Source organism: Chiloscyllium plagiosum, unplaced genomic scaffold, assembly GCF_037043375.1.
Source record: "Chiloscyllium plagiosum isolate Xiang-an unplaced genomic scaffold, Cpla_swu_hap1 HiC_scaffold_13, whole genome shotgun sequence".
Lineage (NCBI taxonomy): Eukaryota > Metazoa > Chordata > Chondrichthyes > Orectolobiformes > Hemiscylliidae > Chiloscyllium > Chiloscyllium plagiosum.
Genome location: NW_028270151.1, coordinates 59365217 through 59388304, shown reverse-complemented (window position 1 = coordinate 59388304; position 23088 = coordinate 59365217). Strand labels below are relative to the sequence as shown.

The window sequence follows — 23088 nt, the reverse complement described above, 5'->3', positions numbered from 1 at the left end:
TCCATTATCTTCACCTTATAAATGCTTCAAATTACTGATCTTGGCTGATGCTGGTGGTATCTACAATGAATTCTTGTTACCTTACTTTCAATTTGCCATATTCTAATATATTTAGCAATATCAAGATTGCACAATGAATAATAAGCAGTAAACTGTCAAAATTATTCTATGGAAAAACACTCAAACACTTTTTCAATAGTCAACTTGCAAAAAATGCGGTATATCTTGAACATATCATGAGAACATAAAAATTAGGAACTTGCATAGTATTGAGTCAAGTCCAAACTTATAAGACAAAGTTATAAGATCTCCTGGTCACAAATATTTTACAATCTAAGTTTAATGGTCTCAATCCAGCCATTGGACCCACCTTAAAACATTTGCACCAACTGACAAACCTAGTCATAGAAACCATATAGCAGTTATGTAGGAACTCGAAAACACTGTTGGTACTGATTTAATTAGCTGCCATTTGGAGGCTAACTGTGAGGCTTGCACACAGAATTAGACAAATTTGTAACCTGCACCTAGTCATTCCATGCTTAAAGGCAATACTAGGCAGAGAAAATGAGGTTTTATTCCTCCTCATCAATATCTCTTACCAGGTGAAGGATTAAACAACTAAAAGCTGGACAGTAAGAAATATTTTTTTTTTGGCAATCTCTTTATGTAAGACACATAATGAGTTGTCATAAGATAAATCAAGCAGAATAGGATATTTCACTGCAAGAATAAAATCTCAAAATTAACTTTAATTTTCACACAACAAGCATATTATAAAAGCATTATCATGTAAACAGCACTTACCATCAGTACTGGTGAGCACAAATATTTCTGCCTGGATCTGCTTCTTACCGCCTGTGGTCTTTGGAAACCAGTGTAGGTCTATGGGATAGATTTCTTCAGCAAGTCTTACAACCTGTATTGTTTCATTTGTTAATAAATTCCACTTCAGTATTTGATGATCATCACCGGATGAATATAACTCATCTGCTGTTGTCCAACCCACGCAACTGACCAGTTCTTTATGTGCAGTAAAATTAAAGAAAATGCTAACGCAGTATGAGAGACACTGAAAGAAATTAATTCCATTATGAAGCATCACGGTGAACTTGTCAGTGCTTCAATATGTTTTCATAAAGTCACAACATCATGTGGATTCAAAACTTCAACTTCCCATATGATGCCATTCATCAAAGGAGATAACTAAAGCAGAGGCTTTAAAAAGTAATTATGTCTGCTCCCATACGCCACCTAGTGGCTCGCTCAAGATCATTATTTGTGCAGTCCTTAGAGCAAGTTGCCAATCTGCTACAACATCTAAAATTGAATAAAATGCACAGGGACCTAAAGAAAGAGAAAACAAAAAAAGGACTTTTTTTTCCTTTAACTTACTAAATTTCTCCCTTTCCTCTTGAAGACTTTTTATTGACCACAGTCCCATTGTTTGGGTTCAGATATTCAACAGGCACTCAAGTATTCAACTACAGTACACCACTGACAAGTGAGATCAACAAGTTATTCGGTTGAATGAAAGATCACAACTAAGGGTTATTGTCTTCATCAGGTATTCCCATGTAATTGACACTCCAATTTCTAGCTATTGATCAGAGTCTGAGCTCTTTCATTTATGAGTGCCACAGTTAATTTTAAGCAAATCTGCTACAACCTTAAGCAAATAATTCAGCACAGATTATGAACTAAACCTGACAGTTGTCTGGCTTGCATGGTTTAGCAATTCATTTTATATAACATTTGCTGAACCAGTCAATGCATAAAAGACTAGCAGATATACAATCACAACTACTTTTAACTAAGTTTTATTTTGATTATTTTTCCACTTAATTCTTATTAGTACCATTATCTTTGTAAGAACTCAGAAAAATGTAAGAACTAAATCTTATCAAACCTGCTCCACCATTCAATACGATCTTTAACTCATTTCAACTCAAACTCCACTTTTCGACCCACTAATCAGATTGCTTGACTTTATGAGATAACAAAAGTCTGTCTGTCAGCCTCAAATATAATCAATAGTAAAACACCGACAATCTTTCAAAGTTAAAAATTCCATGGTTTTTCAGACTTCTCCTTAACTCAGTCCTAAATGATCAGTTCTTTATCCGATGCCTCATTACTCTTCTAACCAAAGCGAATACAACCAGCTTTGTATTGTCAGCATATGGTGATACATTACTCTCTATCCCTTCATCAAAACCATTAATATAGAATATAAATAGTAAAACCACCAGCACTGATCTTGTGGCATGCCCTTGCCATTTCTCATCTACATCTGAAAATATAACATTAGTTTCTATTGAAAAACCCACTTCTACCTCATCACCATCTCTCACGATTTGATTTATTGTAGTCACACGTACCTAAGTACAGTGAAAAGTTTTGTTTTGCGAGCAGTACAGGCAGATCATAGTAAACAAGGACATAGCGATCATAGAGTACTTAGACAGATCGAGGCATACAAGGTTACAGCTGCACCGGAGGTGCCACAAAGCAAGATCAACATAAGCAAAATCAACATTATTTGAAGTTAGAGAGGTCCATTCAACAGTCTAATAACAGCAGAGTCCTCTTATCTCTAAACTGTCATACTACTTTCCAATAATATAATGCTGGATGAGCAGAAACTTTCTCCAACTAAGCAGCAGGAAGACCAATATCTTCTATCCAAGCTGCAAACTTTTACCTAATCAAGCACTACATTTCTCCTCGAAACTGAGCCAGACCACTTGCAACTTTAATGTCGCATATAAATCCCTTACTATCAACATTCTTGGGGATGTTCAGAAACTCAACTGGAATTGCCATATAAATACAGTGGCTACAAGAGCACACCAGAGACTAAAAATATTACAGCATGTAAATCACCTCCTGCCTTCCTAAGGGCTGGACAACATATACAAGGCACAAGCCAGGAGTGTGATGGAATACTCACCATTTGCCTGAATGAATACAGCTCCAACAACACTTAAAATGTTCGACAACACCCAGAGCAAAGCAGTCCTCTGATTGGCACCACATCCATAAACATCCATTACTGATGCTCAGCAACAGCAGTTTGTGCCAACTATAAGATGCACTGCAGAAATTCAAAGATCCTTAGACAACACCTTCCAAGTCAACAGCCACTATGATCTTGAAGGGCAAGGGCAACAGCTATTTGGGAATGCCACAATTACCTACAAATTCCCCTTCAAGCCCTCACCATCCTGATTTGGAATTATACTACTGCTCCTTCAGTCTCGCTGGGTCAAAAATCAGGTATTCTCTCCCTAATGGCATTGTACATCTACCTACAGCACATGGACTGCAGCAGTTCAAAAAGGCAGCTCACCACCACCTCCCAAAGAGCAACTAGGGTTAGACAATAAATGCTGGCTCAGCCAGTAATGCCATGTCACAGTGACATTTTTAAAAGTGACCCTAAGAAGCTCCTGACCACCTATCCTTCACAATCACATATTTTCATCTCCTTAAAAGGTCAACCATTTCTGTCCCTGCCTCAGTTCATCTTCTGCTTAAATATATCCTTACATTCAGTTCTTAATGCCTTAAATAGAATTCACTTCCTAAACATCTCCACTTCTCTTCCTAGATGTTTCCCAAAATCTAGTTCTTCTACCAAGTTTTTGATCATGAATCACAGGAGGTTAGTATGTAATAAGGAAAGCTATTAGAATGTTGTGACTTATGGTGAGGGGAATTGAATACAAGAGTAGGGACGTTATACCTCAGTGATACAGAGCAATGGTGAGATCACATCTGGAGTACTATGTTCATTACTGGTCACCATATTCACAGATGGATGTTAATGGGTTAGAAGCAATTCAGATCAGGTTCACTATACTAAAATCAGTGGATTATCTTAAGAGAAAGGGATAGACAGGCTAAGCCTCAATTTTTTGAATTTTAGAAGAGTCACAGGTGACTTAATTGAAACTTCTAAGATCCTGAGGGGACCTGGCCGGCTGCGTGTAGAAAGGATATTGTATGTTGACAGGATATTTCTTGATTGAGAATTTACATGTAGTAGTCTTAGGTTACAAACAAGGGATCCCCCACTTAAGATAAAAACAAGGGGTCTCCCATTTAAGACAGACGTGAAGAAGCATTTTTTTTCTCTCAGAGGGTTGAGAGTCTGGAATTCCCTTCTTCGAAAGGCAGTGGATGCAGAAGAATATTTGAAGGCAAAGGTAGATTTATTCTTGATTACCAAGCAGATCAAAGATTATCAGGCTCATGCAGAAATGTAGATTTGAGGTTAAAATCATACTAGCCAACACTTCATTGAACAGTGGAATAGGCTAGAAGGGCTGAGTGGCCTACTCTTATTTGCATATTATTGTGCCCAATATACCTTTATTTGAATCTATGTATATTTTGGTTGATAATGCTTCTGTGGAGGATCTTATGAAATTTCATTACTATTTAAATGTTGCTGTATAGCTTCTGTAAACTTTTCCTTTTTTTTGTAATATCAATTCTACAGCTTTACCTTTCCTGTAGTTTCACTATATTCAAGCAACTGTGCTATTTCCCCTAAGTTATTTGTTCTCAGAATTTCAAAGTGATGAAAATTAGTCTTTATGTGGAACTATATCAGCTTTTATTTCTCTACAAAATATAAAAATGTTAGTGCAACTTTTTCAGGGAGTTTCAATATAAGAAGTAACTTCACACAGCTGAGTCACTTGGGAAAATTCAAGGTAAGTAAAACTATCAACGCCATCTCGTATTAATGAGTTTCATTGACTACAAAAGAACTAGAAACCTTTTACCAGTATGCCAGTTTAGATAGAGTCTAAAACATAAACTAAAGGCATTAAATGAAGAAGAAAAAAAATGTAAAATATCTTGGTAATTTGGACTTTTCTTTGGAAAAAAGGTATAGTACATGTACTTAGAGTACAGCATCCTACCAGAATAAATCTAGCATACACCATTTTAAAAAAATGTACACATGAAACCATAAAGGTGAAACTCTTACGCTATGTAGAAAGGATAAACAAATTACACTCTCAATTCCATCAATGACCAAACGCTTCAGGAAACCTAGTTTTATTTTCTTAGGTCACAGGACCATCGGCTAGGCCAGCATTTATTATCCACCCTTAATTGGCCTGGAGAAAGTGATACCAAGCTATCTTCTCAAACTGTTGCAGTCCATGGCATATAGGTATGCTGACAATGCTAGTTAGAGGGAATTTCCAAGATTTTGACCGTGACATTGAAGGAAGGGTCACACAGTTCCAGGTGAGGATGGTGTATGGTTTGGAAGGTAAATTATAGGTGGTGGTGTTCCTGTGCATCTGCTACGCTTATCCTTCTCGGTGGTAGAGTTCACTGCTTTCACAGATCTTGTCAAAGGAGTCTGGGTGATGGTATCATCCCAGCTGATGTTATTACTGGACAACTCAGAATGCTGACTGAAACCTTGCTTGATAGATCATACTTTTCTCGGGTTTTAACAAGGCAGTCTCTTGCTCAAACATAAGGACTCAGTGCTGCAGATTCGGTTTTAACAATAAATCTTGAGTTTATTATACAAAGGAATGAAGATAAAATGAACTGAAATATTTACATGTAACATCTGTTTAAAATTTTCAAAATATGCAGTAAAATACAATCTCATTAATCCCAACAGTAAATCTTTATTATACGAATACCAGACAGATTTTCACTCCCTAATATGCCAGGGTTTGAGTTAGCTGTGGCTTTAATCTCTAGTCTTCAGAAACCGCTAGTCACTTCCTTGATATTTCATACTACTGAACTTAGACTTTCAAAGCTTCACATAACCTCTTCAGGGTTTGAACCAAACACTTGATCTGGAACTTATAAATTAAACGTCTTACCTACTCAGAACCTATTTATGAACAGTTCTAAGTTAACTCTTTTCCAAAACAGCAACATTTTCAGCCACGATTTTTGCAAACCTGCCATATTGAAACCCCAACTTTCAAAATTATAGGTGTTTCTGCTAATCAAAGAAACAAAAACAAATCAAATCTCTGACATTTTAACTGAAAAATCCAAATGTACAACTGTTTATCTTAATCACTGGTTAAAAATAGCCTTCGATAATAAAAACATCTTCGGTGGCTCTCCCTCTAGTACTCTTCTTAAAAGAAATCACCATGACCCAGAAATATTTACAAATTAGTCTTTAGACCCTGCAGAAAGACCAAAACCCACATGCCACTGGAAGCAAACACTAAAGATGATACATGGTGTGCCAATCAAGTGGTTGCTTTGTCCTGCATGATGTTAAGCTACTTGAGTATTGAAGCTGCACTTATCCAGGCAACTAAAGAATACGCAATCATAATCTTCACTTCTGCCTTGTAGATTGTAGATAGGTACTGGGGAGACAGGAGGGGAGTTATTCTTGCAGCATTGTATTCATATGATCAATTCTATTCAGTTTCTGGTAGATGGTAACGTACTGGATGTTGATAATGAGGGACTTTGTGATGGCAATGCTATTGAATGTCAAGGGAGAATAAACAATTTTACCATTGAACTTTGAATTAAGATTTATGACATCTTAGGTAATTTAACATCCTGCTTTACTAGACCATTTTCTGTCCTCAAGATAGGATGTGACAGCAACCATTAGAATTTTACACTCAGCTTGATGAAAATGAAGAATGCCAAACGTAATACAGACACAGCAGAGGTGGTGGCTCAGTGATTTATAGTCAACAGGGAGTTGCCCTGGGAGTCCTCAACATTGACTCTCGACCCCATGAGTTTACATGGTATCATGTTAAACATTGGCAAGGAAACATCCTCCCTTGGCTGATGAATCCATACTCCTTCACACTGAATAACGTTTGGAGGAAGCACAGAGGATGGCAAAACGTATTCAATGTCCACCACCAACCGTGGCTTAGCAGTAGAATTATTGTTCAAACTGGGTGGGTCTGGAAAGACAAAGCTGCTCGACTGGGTCTGCTGCAGGTGTTCATGGTACCAACAAGAGGGAAAAATATATTTGACATCATCCTCACTAGTCTACCATGACTGTATCAGTTGGAATGGCCACCATAAAGAGCTTGTGGAGGTGAGGTCCTGCTTTCATATCGAGAATAGCTTCCATTGTGTTGTCAGGCAATGTCATGCTACATGGGACAGACTTTAAACAGACCTAGCAACTCAAGACTTGGCATCCATGAGGTTCTGTTGGGCATCAATACCAGCAGAATCATACTCCAATAGAATATACAACCTGATGGCCTGCATTTCCCCCACTCAACCATGATGATGTAGCCTGGGATCAGTACAGGCGAATATACCATAAGCAGAACCAAGCATACCCAAAAATGAGTGGTCAACCTGGTGAAACTACCAAACAGGACTATTAGTGCCAAACGGTATAAACAGCAATTAACAGACAGAGCAAAGCAATCCCATAACAAATAGATCAACTCTAAGCTCTGCAGTCCTATCACATCCAGTCATGAGTGGTGGTAGACAATTAAGCTGACTGGAAGATATCCCAATTATCAGTGATGGAAGAGCCCAGCACATCAGTGCACAAGTTAAGGCACAAGAATTTGCACCAACTTTCAGCCGAAAGTGCCATGTGGATGATCCATCTCAGCTTGTTGTAGTGGTTCCCAGCATCACAGATACCAGTCTTCAACCAATTCAATTCACTTCATGTGATATCACAAAATGGTTGGATACTTGATACTGCAAAGACTGAAAACTTTTCGGCAATAGTACTGAAGACTGGTGCTCCAGGACTTGCCTTACCATCAGCCAAACTGTTCCAGTACAGATGCAACATTGGCATCTACCCAACAATGCAAAAAAATTGCCCAGGTATGTCCTGTACACACAAATCCATCTTGGCCAATTACTGCCCCAGTTTACTCTCAATCATCAGTAAAGTGAAGGAAGGGGTCTTCAACAGTGCTCAGCAATAATCTGCTCAGTTATGCCCAATTTGGGTTTCACTCGGGTCATTCGGCTCAAAATATGTGGTGCTGGAAAAGCACAGCCAGTTATGCAGCATTTGAGGAGCAGGAGAGTCGACGTTTCGAGCATAAGCTCTTCATCTGGAATGTGGGGGAGGCCCAAGGGGGCTGAGACACAAATGGGAGGAGGGTGGGGCTGGGGGAAGGTAGCTTGGAATGCGATAGGTAGATTAAGGTGATAGGTTGGAGTGGATAGGTGGGAAATAAGATGGACAGGTAGTACAGTTCAAGAGGTCGGTGCCGAGTTAGTGGGTTGGATACAGCCTTGGTTCAAACTACCATAAGAGCTGATTTCCAGAGGGGAGGGGAGTGTGACAGCCTTCAACCATCAAGGTCACACTTAATTGAGTGCTGCATCAAGGAGTCCTAGAGAACTAGAATCAATGGGAAACAAGAGGCAAACTCTGCTGGTCATACTTGGCACATATGATGATGGCTGTGGTTGATGGAGGGCAGTCATTTAGCTGGAGTTCCTCAGGGTTATGTCGTAGGCCCAACTACCTTCAGCTGCTTCATCAATAACCTTTCCGCCAGCACAGGGTCAGAAGTCACAGGGCATATTTGTCAATTATCACAACTCCTTGGATGCTGATGTAGTCCATGTCCAAATGCAAAAAGGCCTGGCCAATATCCAGGCTTGAGCTACTGAGTGGAAAACACACAAATGCCATTCAATGACCACCACCAATAAGAGACAATTTAACCACTGCCCCATGATATTCAATGGTATAACCATTAATTAATTCTCCACTTACAACATCATTGACCAAAAACTCAACTGGACCCACCACATAAACAAACAGTTCTTACATGAGCATCCCAGACACTAGGAGTACTACAGCAAGAGACTCACCTCCTGACTCCCCAAAAACCTGTCCATAACCTACAAGGCACAAGTCAAGAGGGTGATGAAACACTACCACTTGCCTGGATGAATGCAGCTCTAATAATATACAAGAAACTTTACACAATCCAGGACAAAGCAGCCCACCTGATTAGAATCACATTCACTCCCTCCATTACTGATGCTCAGTAGCAGCAGTGTGTACTATCGACAAGATGACTGCAGAAATTTAATGAAGATCCTTATGTAGCAGCATGCAAAACTACAACCACTCCCATCTAGAAGGACCAGGGCATCCATCCTTCACTTTAACGCAACAACCTGCAAGATCCCCTCCAAACCACTCACCATCCTGACTTGAAAATATATTACTGTTCCTTCACTGTCGCGGGTCAAAATCAAAGAATCCCACCCTAACAGCATTGTGGATCTACCTGCAACACATGGACTGCAGCAGTTCAAAAAGGCAGCTCACCACCACCTTCTCAAGGGCAACTCTGGTTCGGCAGTAAAGGCTGGCCCAGCCAGCAATGCCCAAAGCCCAGAAGCAAATAAAGAGAATGTAACAATCCAAATCTAAAATCAAGTTACAGAATTGAACAGAGGATTTATTTTAATCGAAAAATAATAAGCTATAGCTACCGTGTCATCTTCATTAAGGGAAATCAACATTCAAATAATCACTGCCATTAATTTTATTATATTATTTGACTTTTAACATTATTTTATTTGCAGTTTGTGAATATGTTTACAGTATTAAGTGTATGGTTGCAGAATATAGTTAAAATGCAAGACGTACATGTACATAAGAAATTAAAATATAAAATTTAGATCTCCAGTATCTCATTTCTAATACAAGACCTCTAACGTAATGAAAATTCTTAAGGTTTTTCCATAAGGACATTACAAAACATGATATTCCAATTTCTGTGATAAAGTAAAATTGTACAGAATTGTAGCTGTCTCTCTCTCTCTCTCTCTCTCTTTTCTGCCCTTCAACTTCAACCTGTAAGCATGTGTTCAATTTATACTGGCTTTTAAAGGGAGCTTGCTTATTGGGACAGTTGTGTACGTTTGGAACAGCATAACTAAGTCTAGTTGAACAGGGTGAATTCTGTAGGCGTTCTGTATTCTGTTCTTTGTGTTTCACTGTAATTTTGTGAATAAATTTTGGTCGGATTTAAAATCTCGTAGTAAACCTAACCCCCCGGGTAATTTTCACTGTACAACTACCGAAACAAATTGCAAAGTTATGGTCTGAGCTGCTTGCTTAAAAATGTTTTGAGCGGTATGGCTTATCCGTAACAGACTGGGGGCTCTTTGCGAGATTTAAGCAGCGAGTGGTAGGTGTGAGTGTCTTTATTTTGTGTGTTGGTTTGGTTGGGTAGACAAAGCTTGGGATTTGGATGCGGTGACTTTGGAAGTTTGCAAAAAATTAATAAGACCAAGTTTCAAGAATTAGCAGAGAAACTGGGATTGGAACTTCCTGGTTCTGTGAGGAAGGGAGAGATAATTACAGCAGTTTTTAACTTGCTGGAGAAACCATCAGTATCTATAGAAATGACAAAAGTTCAATTGCAAATGAAGCAGTTTGAGTTAGAGGCAAGAGATAAGGAGAAGGCAAAAGAAATAAAAGTCTGAGTTATGATTAAAAGCAGAAAAGAGGGAAAGAGAGCAGAGAAAGGAAATGGGAATGTGTTTAAACTTCAAAAACTGACACTTAAAAAGGAAAGGCAGCTTAAAATGCTGAAGATAAAAGCCGAGGATAGGCTTAGTGAGGGAGTGAGGAGGAGCAAATCCTCTTGCAAGGATGCCTTCCTTGAAGAAGATATCCTCCTCCCTCTATTCTCCTGTTCCTTTGATGCTACCTGACCTGCTGCGCTTTTCCAGCAACACATTTTTAAGCCCTGGTAGTCAGAAGTCTAGTGAGAAACTGTTTAAGTATGCTCAAGCATTGCTTATATTTGATGAGAAAGATGTGGAAGCCTTTTTCACCTCATTTGAAAAGGTGGCTAGACAAATGCAGTAGCAAGTAGCAAAGTGGGTTTTGTTGATCCAAATGGAACTTGTAGGTAGAACTAGTGAGGTATTTGCATCCCTATCAGAGGAGGTATCTGGGAATGTGAGGTGGTGACAAAAGCCATTTTAAATGTATATGAGCTTGTACCAGAAGCCTATAAACAACATTTCAGGAATCTAGAGAGGGACCCAGGTCAAGCCTATCTTGAGTTTGAAAGGATCAAACAGAGTAATTTCAATAAATGGATAAGAGCTTTAAAAATTGAGCAAACCTATGATGCCCTTAGAGAGGTAATTATTTTGGAATTCAAAAAAGCTCACTGCCTGAAGAAGTAGTGCGAACTCATGTGGAAGAGCAGAGAGTTACAACAGCAAGGTTAGCCGCTGAAGTGACTGATGACTATGAGTTTGTCCATAAAACTCTGTTTGGCTTCCAGAATTAATTTCAATCCATGAGGGATAAAAATTGGGGCAAAGAGAAATCCTCACGTGGAAAGGGAAAGGTAGATCTCAGCGAAGATCATAAGGATAACTTATCGCAGGGTAAAAAAGAAACCCTTGAGGGGGACAAAGAAGTTAGAAAGCTCCAGTGTTTACATTGTAATAAATTGGGACACACAAAATCAGTGTTGTTGGCTAGGAGTAAGCCAGATGTAGGAAAACCAGACAAGCCTGGAAGTTTTGTTGGACTAATAACAAAAAGCACAAAGGAAGTTAGACAACTGCCTCAGAGTACACAAGATGATCAGAGGTTGAAGGAGGAAGTGCCAGATGTGCTTAAAAAAATGCAAGAGTAAAGTTTACTCGCATAGGCCAGGAGTAGCAATATTAAGGGGCACAGGATCCTCTCAGTCTGTAATGCTGAAGAATGAGGAGATATGCACTCCTGAGGGACAATTGCCAGAAAAGGTAGTGGTAACAGAAATTCATGGCGAGATAAAGAGTGCTCAATTATAAGGCTAGAGAAGAGTTGAGAATTTGTGGTAGGAGTACTGCACAAACTCTCAGCTCCAGGAATAGAATTTGTCCTGGCAAATGATATAGCTGATTCACTGGTAGGCATGCTGCCTACTCTAGTTGAAAGGCTAATAGAGACGCAGTCAAATGAAGACATGAAGAATGTTTATCCAGGAATTTTCCGATTGCGTGATCACAAGATCACAGAGGCACGAGCTGAAGCAGGAGAGATCAAAAGGCACAGATAAGGAAGCTGACATCGTCTTATCTGAAACTGTATTTGATCAGATGTGGGACAGAGAAGGAGCAAATAGGTAAACATGCAAGTATTTTTTACTCTAAGCTGATTGAATTACAGCAGAAAGATGAGGAGTTAAAACAGTTATATCAAAAGGCATTTACTGAGAAAGAAAGTGAATGCATTCTTGTGTTATTACTTAACAAAAGATGTCTTAGTGAGGAAATAGAGACCATCACACATTCAAGCAGATGAAAATAGGCAGAGATTCATCAGATTGTTTTGCCAGTAGGGTATAGAAAGGAAGTGCTGCCAGTGGCACATGAGCAACCACTTGAAGGTCATTTAGGGGTGAGGAAAACACAGGCTAAAATACAAAGACATTTTTACTGGCCTTGACTACACAAGGATGTAGTTGAATTTTGCCAGACATGTCATACATGTCAGCTAATTGGAAAACCACATGCAGTAATAAAATCTGCACCTTTAATACCTATTCCAGCTTTTGAGGAACCTTTCTCAAGAGTCTTGATTGATTGCATAAGTCCCCTACCTCAAACAAAAAGTGGGAATAAGTATTTATTAACAATGGATGTGACAACTAGATTTCCAGAGGCAATCTCATTACACAAAAGGGTTGTTGAAGAATTACTTACTTCTTTTTAAAATTAGATACAAACTGCCAATAGAGATCCAGTCAGATCAAGGATCAAACTTCACATCCAAACTATTCAAGGTCATAGATAATTTGGGAATAAAGCAATTCAAATCTACAGTGTACCATCTGCAATCGCAGGGAGCGCTAGAGAGATGGCATCAAACACTAAAGACCGTGTTGAGGGCTTATGGTCAGGATTATCCAGATGATTGGGATAAGGGCGTTCCATGTGTTGTTTTTGCGATCACAGATGCACCGAACGAATCAACCAAATTCAGTCCATTTGAATTAATTTTTGGGTATGAAGTAAAAGGTCCGTTAAAATTGATAAAGGAGAAATTAATAAGTCAGAATTCAGAGACCACCATTTGGACTGTGTGAGAAATTTTAGAGAATGATTAAATAGAGCTGGAGAGTTGGCTAGACAGCATTTAAAAGCATCACAACATACAATGAAACAGGAAGCAGATAAAAAGAATCACAAATTCGCAGTTTTGCAATTGAGGATACGGTATTGGTGTTACTTCCAGTAACAGATGAGTCTTTAAAAGCCAGGTTTAGTGGACCTTATCAAATCAAGAAGAAATTGAGTGAGGTGGACTATTTGATAAGAACTAGGAGAAAGTGATGCTGGAGATCAGAGCTTAAAAATGTGTTGCTGGAAAAGCGCAGCAGGTCAGATCTGCTGCGCTTTTCCAGCAACACATTTTTAAGTACTTGATAAGAACTCCAGCCAGGAAGAAATTTCACAGAGTGTGTCATGTGAATATGCTCAAAAGGTATTTTGATAGGGAAGGAAAGCAAGAGGAGAATGATTACAGTGCAGAAGGAAGAACCAAGTTCAGAGGATTCTCAATTAGAAATTCCTCAAATCAAAGTGGACAATAAGGAAGTTGTCAAAAATTGGGAAAAAATATTGAGTTACCTTCCACAAGAAAATCAAAATGACCTGCAAGAGTTATTACTATCACATGGGGAGATATATGGAAATAAACTGGGAAGTACTAACCTAATTGGGCATGATGTAGATATCGGAGATGCTTTTCTGATTCAGCAACATCCTTACAGGAATAACCCTCTAAAGTTGGCACAGGTTCAGGAGGTAGAGCGCATGGTCCAAGATGGCATAATCAAAGTGAGTTACAGTGACTGGAGCTCACCCATAGTCATGGTGCCAAAGTCAGATGGTACCCAACGATTATGTGTGGACTCTCGCAAAGTCGACACCATTACAAAGACTGATGCATATGCAATTCCACAGTTGGAGGACTGTGTCGAAAAAGTGGGACAAGCAACTTACACTTCTAAGTTGGACTTGCTCGGAGGCTACTGGCAAGTACCTCTGTCAGAGAGAGCAAAGGCAATTTCCACTTTCATAACGCCAAATGAACTATATCAGTTCAAAGTCATGCCGTTTGGTATGAAAAATGCTCCAGGCACATTTCCGGTACTAACTAATAAGTTCATTGCCAGTTTATCCAATTGTGTGGTGCACATTGATGAGCTGATGATTTTTAGTCACCCATGGAAGCAACATTTACAGCATTCATTGGACTTGTTCGATTGACTTTGGAAGGCAGGCTTGGTGGTAAACCTGGCTAAAAGTGAAATTGCCAAAGCCCAAGTCACTTTCCTCGGCTATGTTCCTGGACATGGACAAATGGCCCCACGGGATATGAAAACGAAAATAATTGGGGAATTTCCCACACCATCAAAAATAAAAAACAGTATATGGTTCCCGGGATTGAGTGGATTTCACCAAAGGTTTGTGCCGAACTTTAGCAATGTAGCTGCTCCACTCACCGAATTATTAAATAAGGGCAAGAGGTTTCATTGGACAGCAGACAGTCAAAAGGCATTTGAAAGCCTAAAAACTGTGTTAACCACTGCCCCAATATTTGCCACACCGGACTACACAAAGCCTTTCAAAGTGGCTATCGATGCCAGTGATGGGGTGTCAGTGCGGTGCTCCTGCAGGAGGATGACGAAGGAATAAAAAGACCAATCGGTATTTTTCCAGGAAGTTGAACGTTCATCAACTAAAATATTCAACGGTGGAGAAAGAGACTTTAAGCTTGGTTGTTGGCATTACAACATTTCAGTGTTTATGTTACCAGCAATGTATCTGAGACAATCATATACACTGATCACAACCCATGGACATTTGTGGAAAAATTGTGAAAAGGCCAGACTGTTTAAATGGAGCTTGTTGTTGCAGCCATTCATTTGGCAATTTTGCATGTGGCATTATTGAGTCTTGAATGAATTACGGAGGCGTTCGGTAGTGGTTGGGCGGTCGCCTGGATTTGCATGTAGTTGTGCATGTTTGCATGTTTATAATTAATATAGTGAATGTGGGTGTTTAGACTACTAACCGTGTTTTGAAGGGTTAAGGATGAAGCCATCTTTTGGTATTGATAGTTAATTTTTTTGAAAGGGGGAGGTGTCCTTTTAAGGGAGCTAGTCCCATTTTTTTTTCAAGAAGCTAATCCTTGGCTCAAGGAGACTCTGTCCTTGATTTTTTTCAGAGGGGTAATAAACCGGGCCTGGCTCTGATCAGTCTGGTTTGGTACAGAGATGAAAAGGACTTTGAGAGGCCTTTTGTTTATATGTAAACAGATGAGACTTCAGGCCAAAGTGGTCAAGTTTTAGAAATGACCTGTATAATGAAAGGGGAGGGGTCAGCTCTCCAGCTGAGCTGAGCAGTTTTCGTTCAGCCTGAACTGGTGGGATGTTCAACAGGGAGCTGCGTGGAAACTCTCTCTTTTCTGCCCTTCAACTTCAACCTGTAAGCATGTGTCCCATTTATACTGCTTTTTAAAGGGAGTTTGCTTATTGGGACTGTTGTGTACATATGGAACAGCATAATTAATTCTAGTTGGACAGACTGAATTCTGTAGGTGTTCTTTATTCTGTTCTGTGTGTTTCATTGTGTAATTTTGTGAATAAATTTTGGTCTGTTTTAAAATCTAGCAGTCAACCTAACTTAATCCATATAATTTTCACTGTACACTTACCAAAACAAATTGCAAAGTTATGGTCTGAGCTGCCTGCTTAAAAATGTTTTGACTGGTCTGGCTTAGCCCATATCAAGGCGACGACACCAGTGACAATGGTCAGAGTGGGATAAAGGGTTTTAGTGGAGAGAGGCAAAAAGGTGAAGGTATGTATGCAATTGAATAAATCCATGGAAGTACCTGACAAAAGGTAGGTCATGATAACATAGCATGGAATTTGAAATTTTAATTTCAAGTGAATTCAAGAGTCTGCCTCCCTGCAAAAGGCCAGATAGAGAAAGAAGTAGATTTCAAAACAAAGGTGACCTCTGTGGTAATAGATGAAGTGAATTAAATGGTCATATGACATAGCATGATTGAAATGATTATCTCTATAAAGGCAGCAGGTTTTTACAAGTTGTCACATTCATACAAAGGAAGGAGCATGATAAAACAAACCCCTATATCTACATTAGAGAAATAAAATTCTCACATGTCCATATCTCATGGACTCAAGAATCTCCCCACAACTTTAGAGTTGTAACTCCAGTAGCTACTTGCCAAGACGTTGAAACTTTCACCTTAAGACTCAACAATACCATCATTAAGCCAAAACCTTACTACCATAATGTGTTCAATGTAATCAGAACTATAATGCAACTTATTGCATTTTTAAATTTTATTTCCAACATTTGACTATTTACCATAACCTTGTTGCCTCTTTATTGCCTTAAGCCAGTTGTTTATCCATTTTCAACATTTTTGATAAATTCATAGTGTCTTAAGTTTATGCTGCAATCTTTACAGGAACTTTGCCAATAACTTGCTCAAAGCTTGTATCACAAGCCATAAGGTTCACAGCAACCTATTGAGGATTCCATCCCTTTAAAATCCAATATGGTTTGTTCAGACAAGATTATCCCTTACTGAAGTCATACTGATTGCTACTGAACGCATCATACACATTATCCATAAATTGTCTTCTGTTAGATGATTTGTTTTATTCACTTGCGGGTCTTGCGAGAAAAATGCTAAATTAGATTTGTAATTGTTTTGGGGTGCAGCATTCAAAATTGTCAAACTTCTGCTTTCAATTAAAATGTTTTAATAATACTGAACAAGTTTAATTTCCACTGTGTACCAAATTACACTGCAAATTGAGAGATTCAAATTATGAATGAAAATATGGAGAATTAAAGACCAGCAGTCACTTAAGTGAGATGACCAGATGACTCTGAACCATGGATTGAGTGCTTTATAATGTAATCCGAAACCTCAGGTTAAATTGAAAACTTAAGCTCATTCCTTGGTTTTCATTATTTTGTGCAATATCTCAGGTTTCAAATTTTAATTAAAGAATCACAGCATTTGAGAAAGTTCTAGTGTTACTTGCAGTTGTTGACAGCATTCCAGAGTAGAATGACAACACTAAGGTGATATTTCTTTCTGTTGCACATTTGGATGTTTAAATCCAAAGGCAAAATCCAAAGTGTGAAAGGACCCTTTCATACATAATGGCCCAGATCTTTGCACATTAGCTATTCCAGCATAAATGGGAGTTGCAAATGGGAAACCTGTAGAATCCCTAATGCAGCAGACTCTGAAGCAATTTTCTGAGCAAACTGTAGCTTACTCTGGATAATTCCTTGACACCTGGAACCCTATGAAAGTTTTAATTTAAATCAGAGACTTCAGACTATTATACACAGGCTAACTCATGAGTAATTATTCAGCAGATCCCATACTTACCCTTCACACCCCAACTACACCTCCTCAAACTCCAAAAAAAAAAAGCAATGGTCTTTACACTGTGCTTGGGGAACATCTTTATTTATCCTCCAGTCCAAAAAAAAGCAATTATTTACCATACTGACATTTTTATCCTTGAGAAAATATAACTGATGGACACTGACATTAATAAATTAGAGCCTTGTGGTATAAGAGTTAAACAGCCTTTCCATTGTTCCCCCTTCATCAACCTTTCATGTTACTTCACCAAAATAGCCAACCAAATTAATCTGGCACAACCTGCTTTTTTACAAATATCTGCTTCCTCTCCTCAATAAAATTGACCAAAACTGTACACAGAAATCTAAGTATACTCTCACCAATGCACTGCAAAGTTCCCGTAAAGCTTTCCTCCATCTCCCTTACAATAAAATATTGGTTGCCTTCTTAATTACTTACTGTATCTGCAAGCTGGCTTTTTATGGTTCATGCTTAAAACACTCTGTATTGCTGCATTCTACAATCACTCACAATTTAAATAATATCCTACTGTTTTGTTCTTCTGCCAAAATGGATAATGTCATATTTTCTCACATCAAACTCCATCTGTCACATTTCTACCAACTAACAGTCTATTTATATGCCTTTCTGGGTTATCAGTATTCTCACCTTTTGTTTCCTACTTCCAACAAATTAGACTACAAAAAGAACATAAGGACTAGGTGCAGAAGTTGGCAATTCAGTCCCTTGAGCCTGGTATGCCATTTGATATGATCATGGCTGATCTCATCTCGACCTCAACTTCATTTTCCTGCCAACACTCCATAACCCTTCAACATATCTCCTCCTTAAATTTGACACTCTTTGAGAGAAGTAATTTCTTGAACCTATTTTGATATCAGGTTATGGGCTTTCCTAAAAATTAATACTTCAGACAGACTGAAGTTCTATGTGGTCAAAATAGAAAAAGCTGCTAGTGTCAAGAAATAGGTACTTTCTATCCAGTGGGCTGGATAAAGTAGATAGGGAGAAGTGGTTTCTGCTTGTAAAAGGAACACAAAAAAAAGCATACATTTAGACCATAAAATATAGAAGCAGAATTCAGCCATTCAGCCCATCAAGTCTGCTCCACCACTCAATCATGGCTGATATGTTTTTCAACACCATTCTCAACCCTTCATCCCCTTTCTAGCAAAGAACCTACCTATCTTGTCTTAAATACACTTAATGACTTGGCCTTTTACTTGCCTCCCTCCCTCCCTCCATTCATAAATATAGGTGTAACATTAGCCATTTTCCAGTCTTCTGGAACTCTTCGATTCCAATGATTCCTGAAACATCACCACCAATGATTCCACAGTCTCCTCAGCAATCTTCAGAACCCTGTGGTGTGCTTCATCCAATCCAGGTGAATTGTCCACCTTCAGACCTTTCAGCTTCCCCAGCACCTTTCCCTTAGTGATAGCGATACCACTACACTCCCTCTGCGTCCAATTCTCTCGAAATTCTGATTTGCCTTGTTGTCTTCCACCATGAAGACTGATACAAAGTATTTATTCAGTTCCTCTGCCATTTCTTTGTTCCCCATTACTACTTCTCCAGCCTCATTTTCCAGCTGTCCAATGTACTCTTCATCTCTTACTTTTTATATATCTAAAAATTCTTGCAATCTTCTTATATATTATTAGCTAGCTTACCCTCATTTCATCTTCCCCCCCTCTTGTTGCTTTATTTTGAAAGTGACTTGCAAAAGAAACAAGGGCAATGTGAGAAAAAAATCTTTGTCACAAAGTGAACAATTAAGATATGGAAAGGCTTATGCCGGAAACGTCGACTCTCCTGCAACTTGGATGCTGCCTGACCTGCTGTGCTTATCCAGCACCAAGCTTTTTGACTCAGACCTCCAGCATCTGTAGTCCTCACTTTCTCCTATGGAAGGCAGTGACTGGAAATGTTGTGGACACAGATTCAATTGAGGAAAAAGAGGTAATTGGATGATTATTTGTACAGAAATAGTGTGCAAGGGTATGAAAAACAAGGTGAGAGTTGCACTTGGAAATGATGCTTGTCTGAGGAATTGGTACAGGCATCTTAGGCCAAATGGTCTCCTGCATCATTAGAATTCTGTGATTTGATGATAGTCAAAGAGGCACATCCTGCAATAAACTAAGGATTTCTGGAGGAATAGTCAGCGGAACTGGCTTTACTGCCGACAATAGATTTAAAGAACTCTTACAAAACTGAAGAAAACATCTGGATGCAGTTATTGAAAGTTACAATTCAGTAAAAAGGGAATACTGGAGCCTATTGCAAGCTGGGTCTAACTGAACTGATTGTTGAACAGACTGTAATTCCATAGGTGTGACATATTTTCAGTATAAAGGGAAATGTTCCTTTCTGGAAGTTAGAATACAAGTAGTTTACATTCTTTCAGTTGTTAGGTTTTTTAAAAATTAAATCTGAGATGAATTTTTGTGAAGCAAAGGTATTAAGACCAATGGGCCAAAGGCTTGCATATGGAAGGCCACAGAACAACCATCCCATTGAATGGTGGAACAGGCTCAAGGGGTTGAATGAGCTACTTCTGTTCCTATGATAGCCAAAAGGTCTAGAAATAATCTCAGCAGAAATCATAACAGGGGCAACTATGAGCAGATACTTTCAACTGAAATAAGGTTATAGCAAGAGAAATGGATCAAAGGCAGTTATAATTCAGTCTCTGATGAAATTCTATATTGTGGTTATTTTGAATAAAAAATGAATTTTTATGAAGTCAAAAATTACAGCTGTTTATGGGATGCAGAAACTGAGCTAGTTGGTGAAAAGTAGCTTATCTGCAACTGAGAAACAGGATGGTACACAACTGAGATTATACAGCATTTGCATTTGTGAACTACTGCAAATATATTGTTAAAGGCATATTGGCAATTTTTAACACATTGTAATGAAAAAAATTGACAACTAGGAGAACGATTTTATGGACAGGCTGGGTCCAATTTTAACTCTACATAAATGAATGTGGTTTGATTAAAATAAAATCAGGCACATCTATGTTTGCGCAAATGTATAATTTTAAAACATATCATGGACAGATATAGATGTTTTAACAGTATGATCTTGTAGCATTAAGATATAGCTTCACTAATGTATTAAAAATACTCAAACCACTTTTACTGAAAATTACATTCCCTATTCATTGATTTATTTCTGCAAAGGAGTTCAGCTGGCTTTGAGATTCCCCAGAAATGGCATCAGTTTATCCTTCTGTAGAAGCAGTGCTAAGTATCCTTGTATGAAGCCCTTATATGCCCCACAGTTCCCAAATCAAATAGAGATTGAGTTAATTAGCTACAATTTGCATATGGTCAGAACAAAGTAGAAGCGTAGAATTTTGCACAACACAGAAAGAAGTCATTCAACACAGTGTCTGTGCCAACACTTCAAAGGAGCAATCATATTATTTCCCCCTCCATTATTCTTTTCTCATTGTGCTGCAAATTTGTCCTTATCAAGTGCATACTCAGTTTCCTTTTGAAAGCTTAATCAGCTTCCACCATCCTTACAAACTGGGCTGGAGATAAATCTATCAAAAGTTTGAACTTCATCAACACCAAGGGAGTTATACTAACTTTCTTTTCTTAAAAAAGCACCTAGCAGTTGTGATAATATTTCAAATAATAATTTTTAAATGTCTTTTTGGCACAAGAATTTTCACATTTGCCAAAATATAATTCTGTTCTGGTGTTGTCACAGTTATTCTAGCACATGACTGCAATTTGACCTACAATGATAAGAATTTTCTGTTCTGTGCTGAATCACTAAAGTAATTAAAATTGCATGAAGCGAAAGGCAATTTTTTTTTAAAGGCAATTACTGCCTTTTATTAATTAATTATAAATTATATATTTTATTTCATTGATCAACCCTGATTTAGCACTGGGTAAAAACAAGGACTGCAGATGCTGGAAACCAGAGTCTTGATTAGAGTGGTGCTGGAAAGGCACAGCAGGTCAGGCAACATCTGAGAAGCAGGAAAATCGACATTTCAGACAAAAGCCCTTCATCAGGAATAGAGGCAGGGTGCCTGCAGAGTGGAGAGATAAATGAGACTGGGGTGGGGGTGGGGGTGGGGAGAAAGTAGCATAGAGTACAATAGGTGAATGGGGGTGGGGATGGAGGTGATAGGTCAGAGAGGAGGGTGGGGGAAGGTAGCAAAGACTACAATGGGTGAATGGGGTGGGGATGAAGGTGATAGGTCAGAGAGAAGGGTGGAGTGGATAGGTGAAAAGGAAGATAGGCAGATAGATCAGGTCATGAGGGCGGTGCTGAGCTGGAAGGTTGGAGCTGGGGTGGGGGAGGTGGAAAATGAAGAAACTGGTGCCATGGGGTTGAAGTGTTCCGAGGCAGAAGATGAGGCATCGAGTGGTGAGGGAGCGGAGGCCCAGGACCTGCATGTCCTCAGCAGAGTGGGAGGGGGAGTTGAAACATTGGGCCACAGGGCGGTGGGGTTGATTGGTGCGGGTGTCCCGGAGATGTTCCCTAAAGCGCTCTGCTAGGAGGCGTCCAGTCTCCCCAATGTAGAGGAGACCGCATTGGGAGCAACAGATACAATAAATTATACTGGTGGATGTGCAGGTAAAGCTTTGAGGGATATGGAAGGATCCTTTGGGGCCTTGGATGGAGGTGAGGGAGGAGGTGTGGGTGCAGGTTTTGCAATTCCTGCGGTGGCAGGGGAGGGTGCCAGGAAGGGAGAGTGGGTTGTTGGGGGGGCATGGACCTGACCAGGTAGTCACGGAGGGAACGGTCTTTGTGGAAAGCGTAAATGGATGGGGAGGGAAATATACCCCTGGTGGTGGGGTCCGTTTGGAGGTGATGGAAATGTCTTCGGATGATGTAGTTTATGCGAAGGTTGGTAGGGTGGAAGGTGAGCACCAGGGGGGTTTTATCCTTGTTACGGTTGGAGGGGTGGGGTTTGAGGGCAAAGGGGCGGAATGTGGACGAGATGCGTTAGAGGGCATCTTTAACCACGTGGGAAGGGAAATTGCGGTCTCTAAAGAAGGAGGCCAACTGGTGTATTCTGTGGTGAAACTGGTCTTCCTGGGAACAGATACGGCGGAGGCGGAGGAATTAGGAATTCGGGATGGGCATTTTTGCAGGAGGTAGGGTGGTGGGAAGAGGTGTAATCCAGGTAGCTGTGGGAGTCGGTGGGTTTGTAAAAAATGTCAGTGTCAAGTCAGCCGTCATTAATGGAGATGGAGGGGTCCAGGAAGGGGAGGGAGGTATCAGAGATGGTCCAGGTGAATTTAAGGTCGGGGTGGAATGTGTTGGTGAAGTTGATGAATTGCTCAACTTCCTCGCGGGAGCACAAGGTGGTGCCAATGAAGTCATCAATGTAACAGAGGAAGAGGTGGGGAGTGGTGCCAGGATAACTACAGAAGATGGGACTGTTCTATGTAGCGAACAAAGAGACAGGCATAGCTGGGGCCCTTTGGTCTGGAAGAAGTGGGAGAATTCGAAGAAGCAATTGTTAAGGGCGAGGACCAGTTCAGCCAAATGAATGAGTGTGTCGGTGGAAGGGTACTGTTGGGGACGTCAGGAGAGGAAGAAACAGAGGGCTTGAAGGCCCAGGTCAGAGTGGATGGAGA

The 23088-nt window shown here is 39.5% G+C and overlaps 1 protein-coding gene across 8 annotated transcripts in view; it reads right to left on the bottom strand.

Annotated features, from left to right (window-relative positions):
- ift80 (intraflagellar transport 80 homolog (Chlamydomonas)) overlaps nt 1-23088 on the bottom strand; it is a 229777-nt gene that overhangs the window by 182924 nt on the left and 23765 nt on the right. For 5 of the 8 annotated variants that reach the window (XR_015759197.1, XM_087993642.1, XM_087993645.1 and 2 more), the window contains exon 3: nt 808-1031. The exons of the other annotated variants lie outside the window; for them this stretch is intronic. Coding sequence is in view for 4 of the 5 variants with exons in the window: in XM_087993642.1 (XP_087849768.1) it covers nt 808-1031 (224 nt within the window). In the remaining variant the exon portion in view is untranslated. The remainder of the gene's footprint in view (nt 1-807; nt 1032-23088) is intronic. 8 annotated transcript variants of the gene reach the window in all.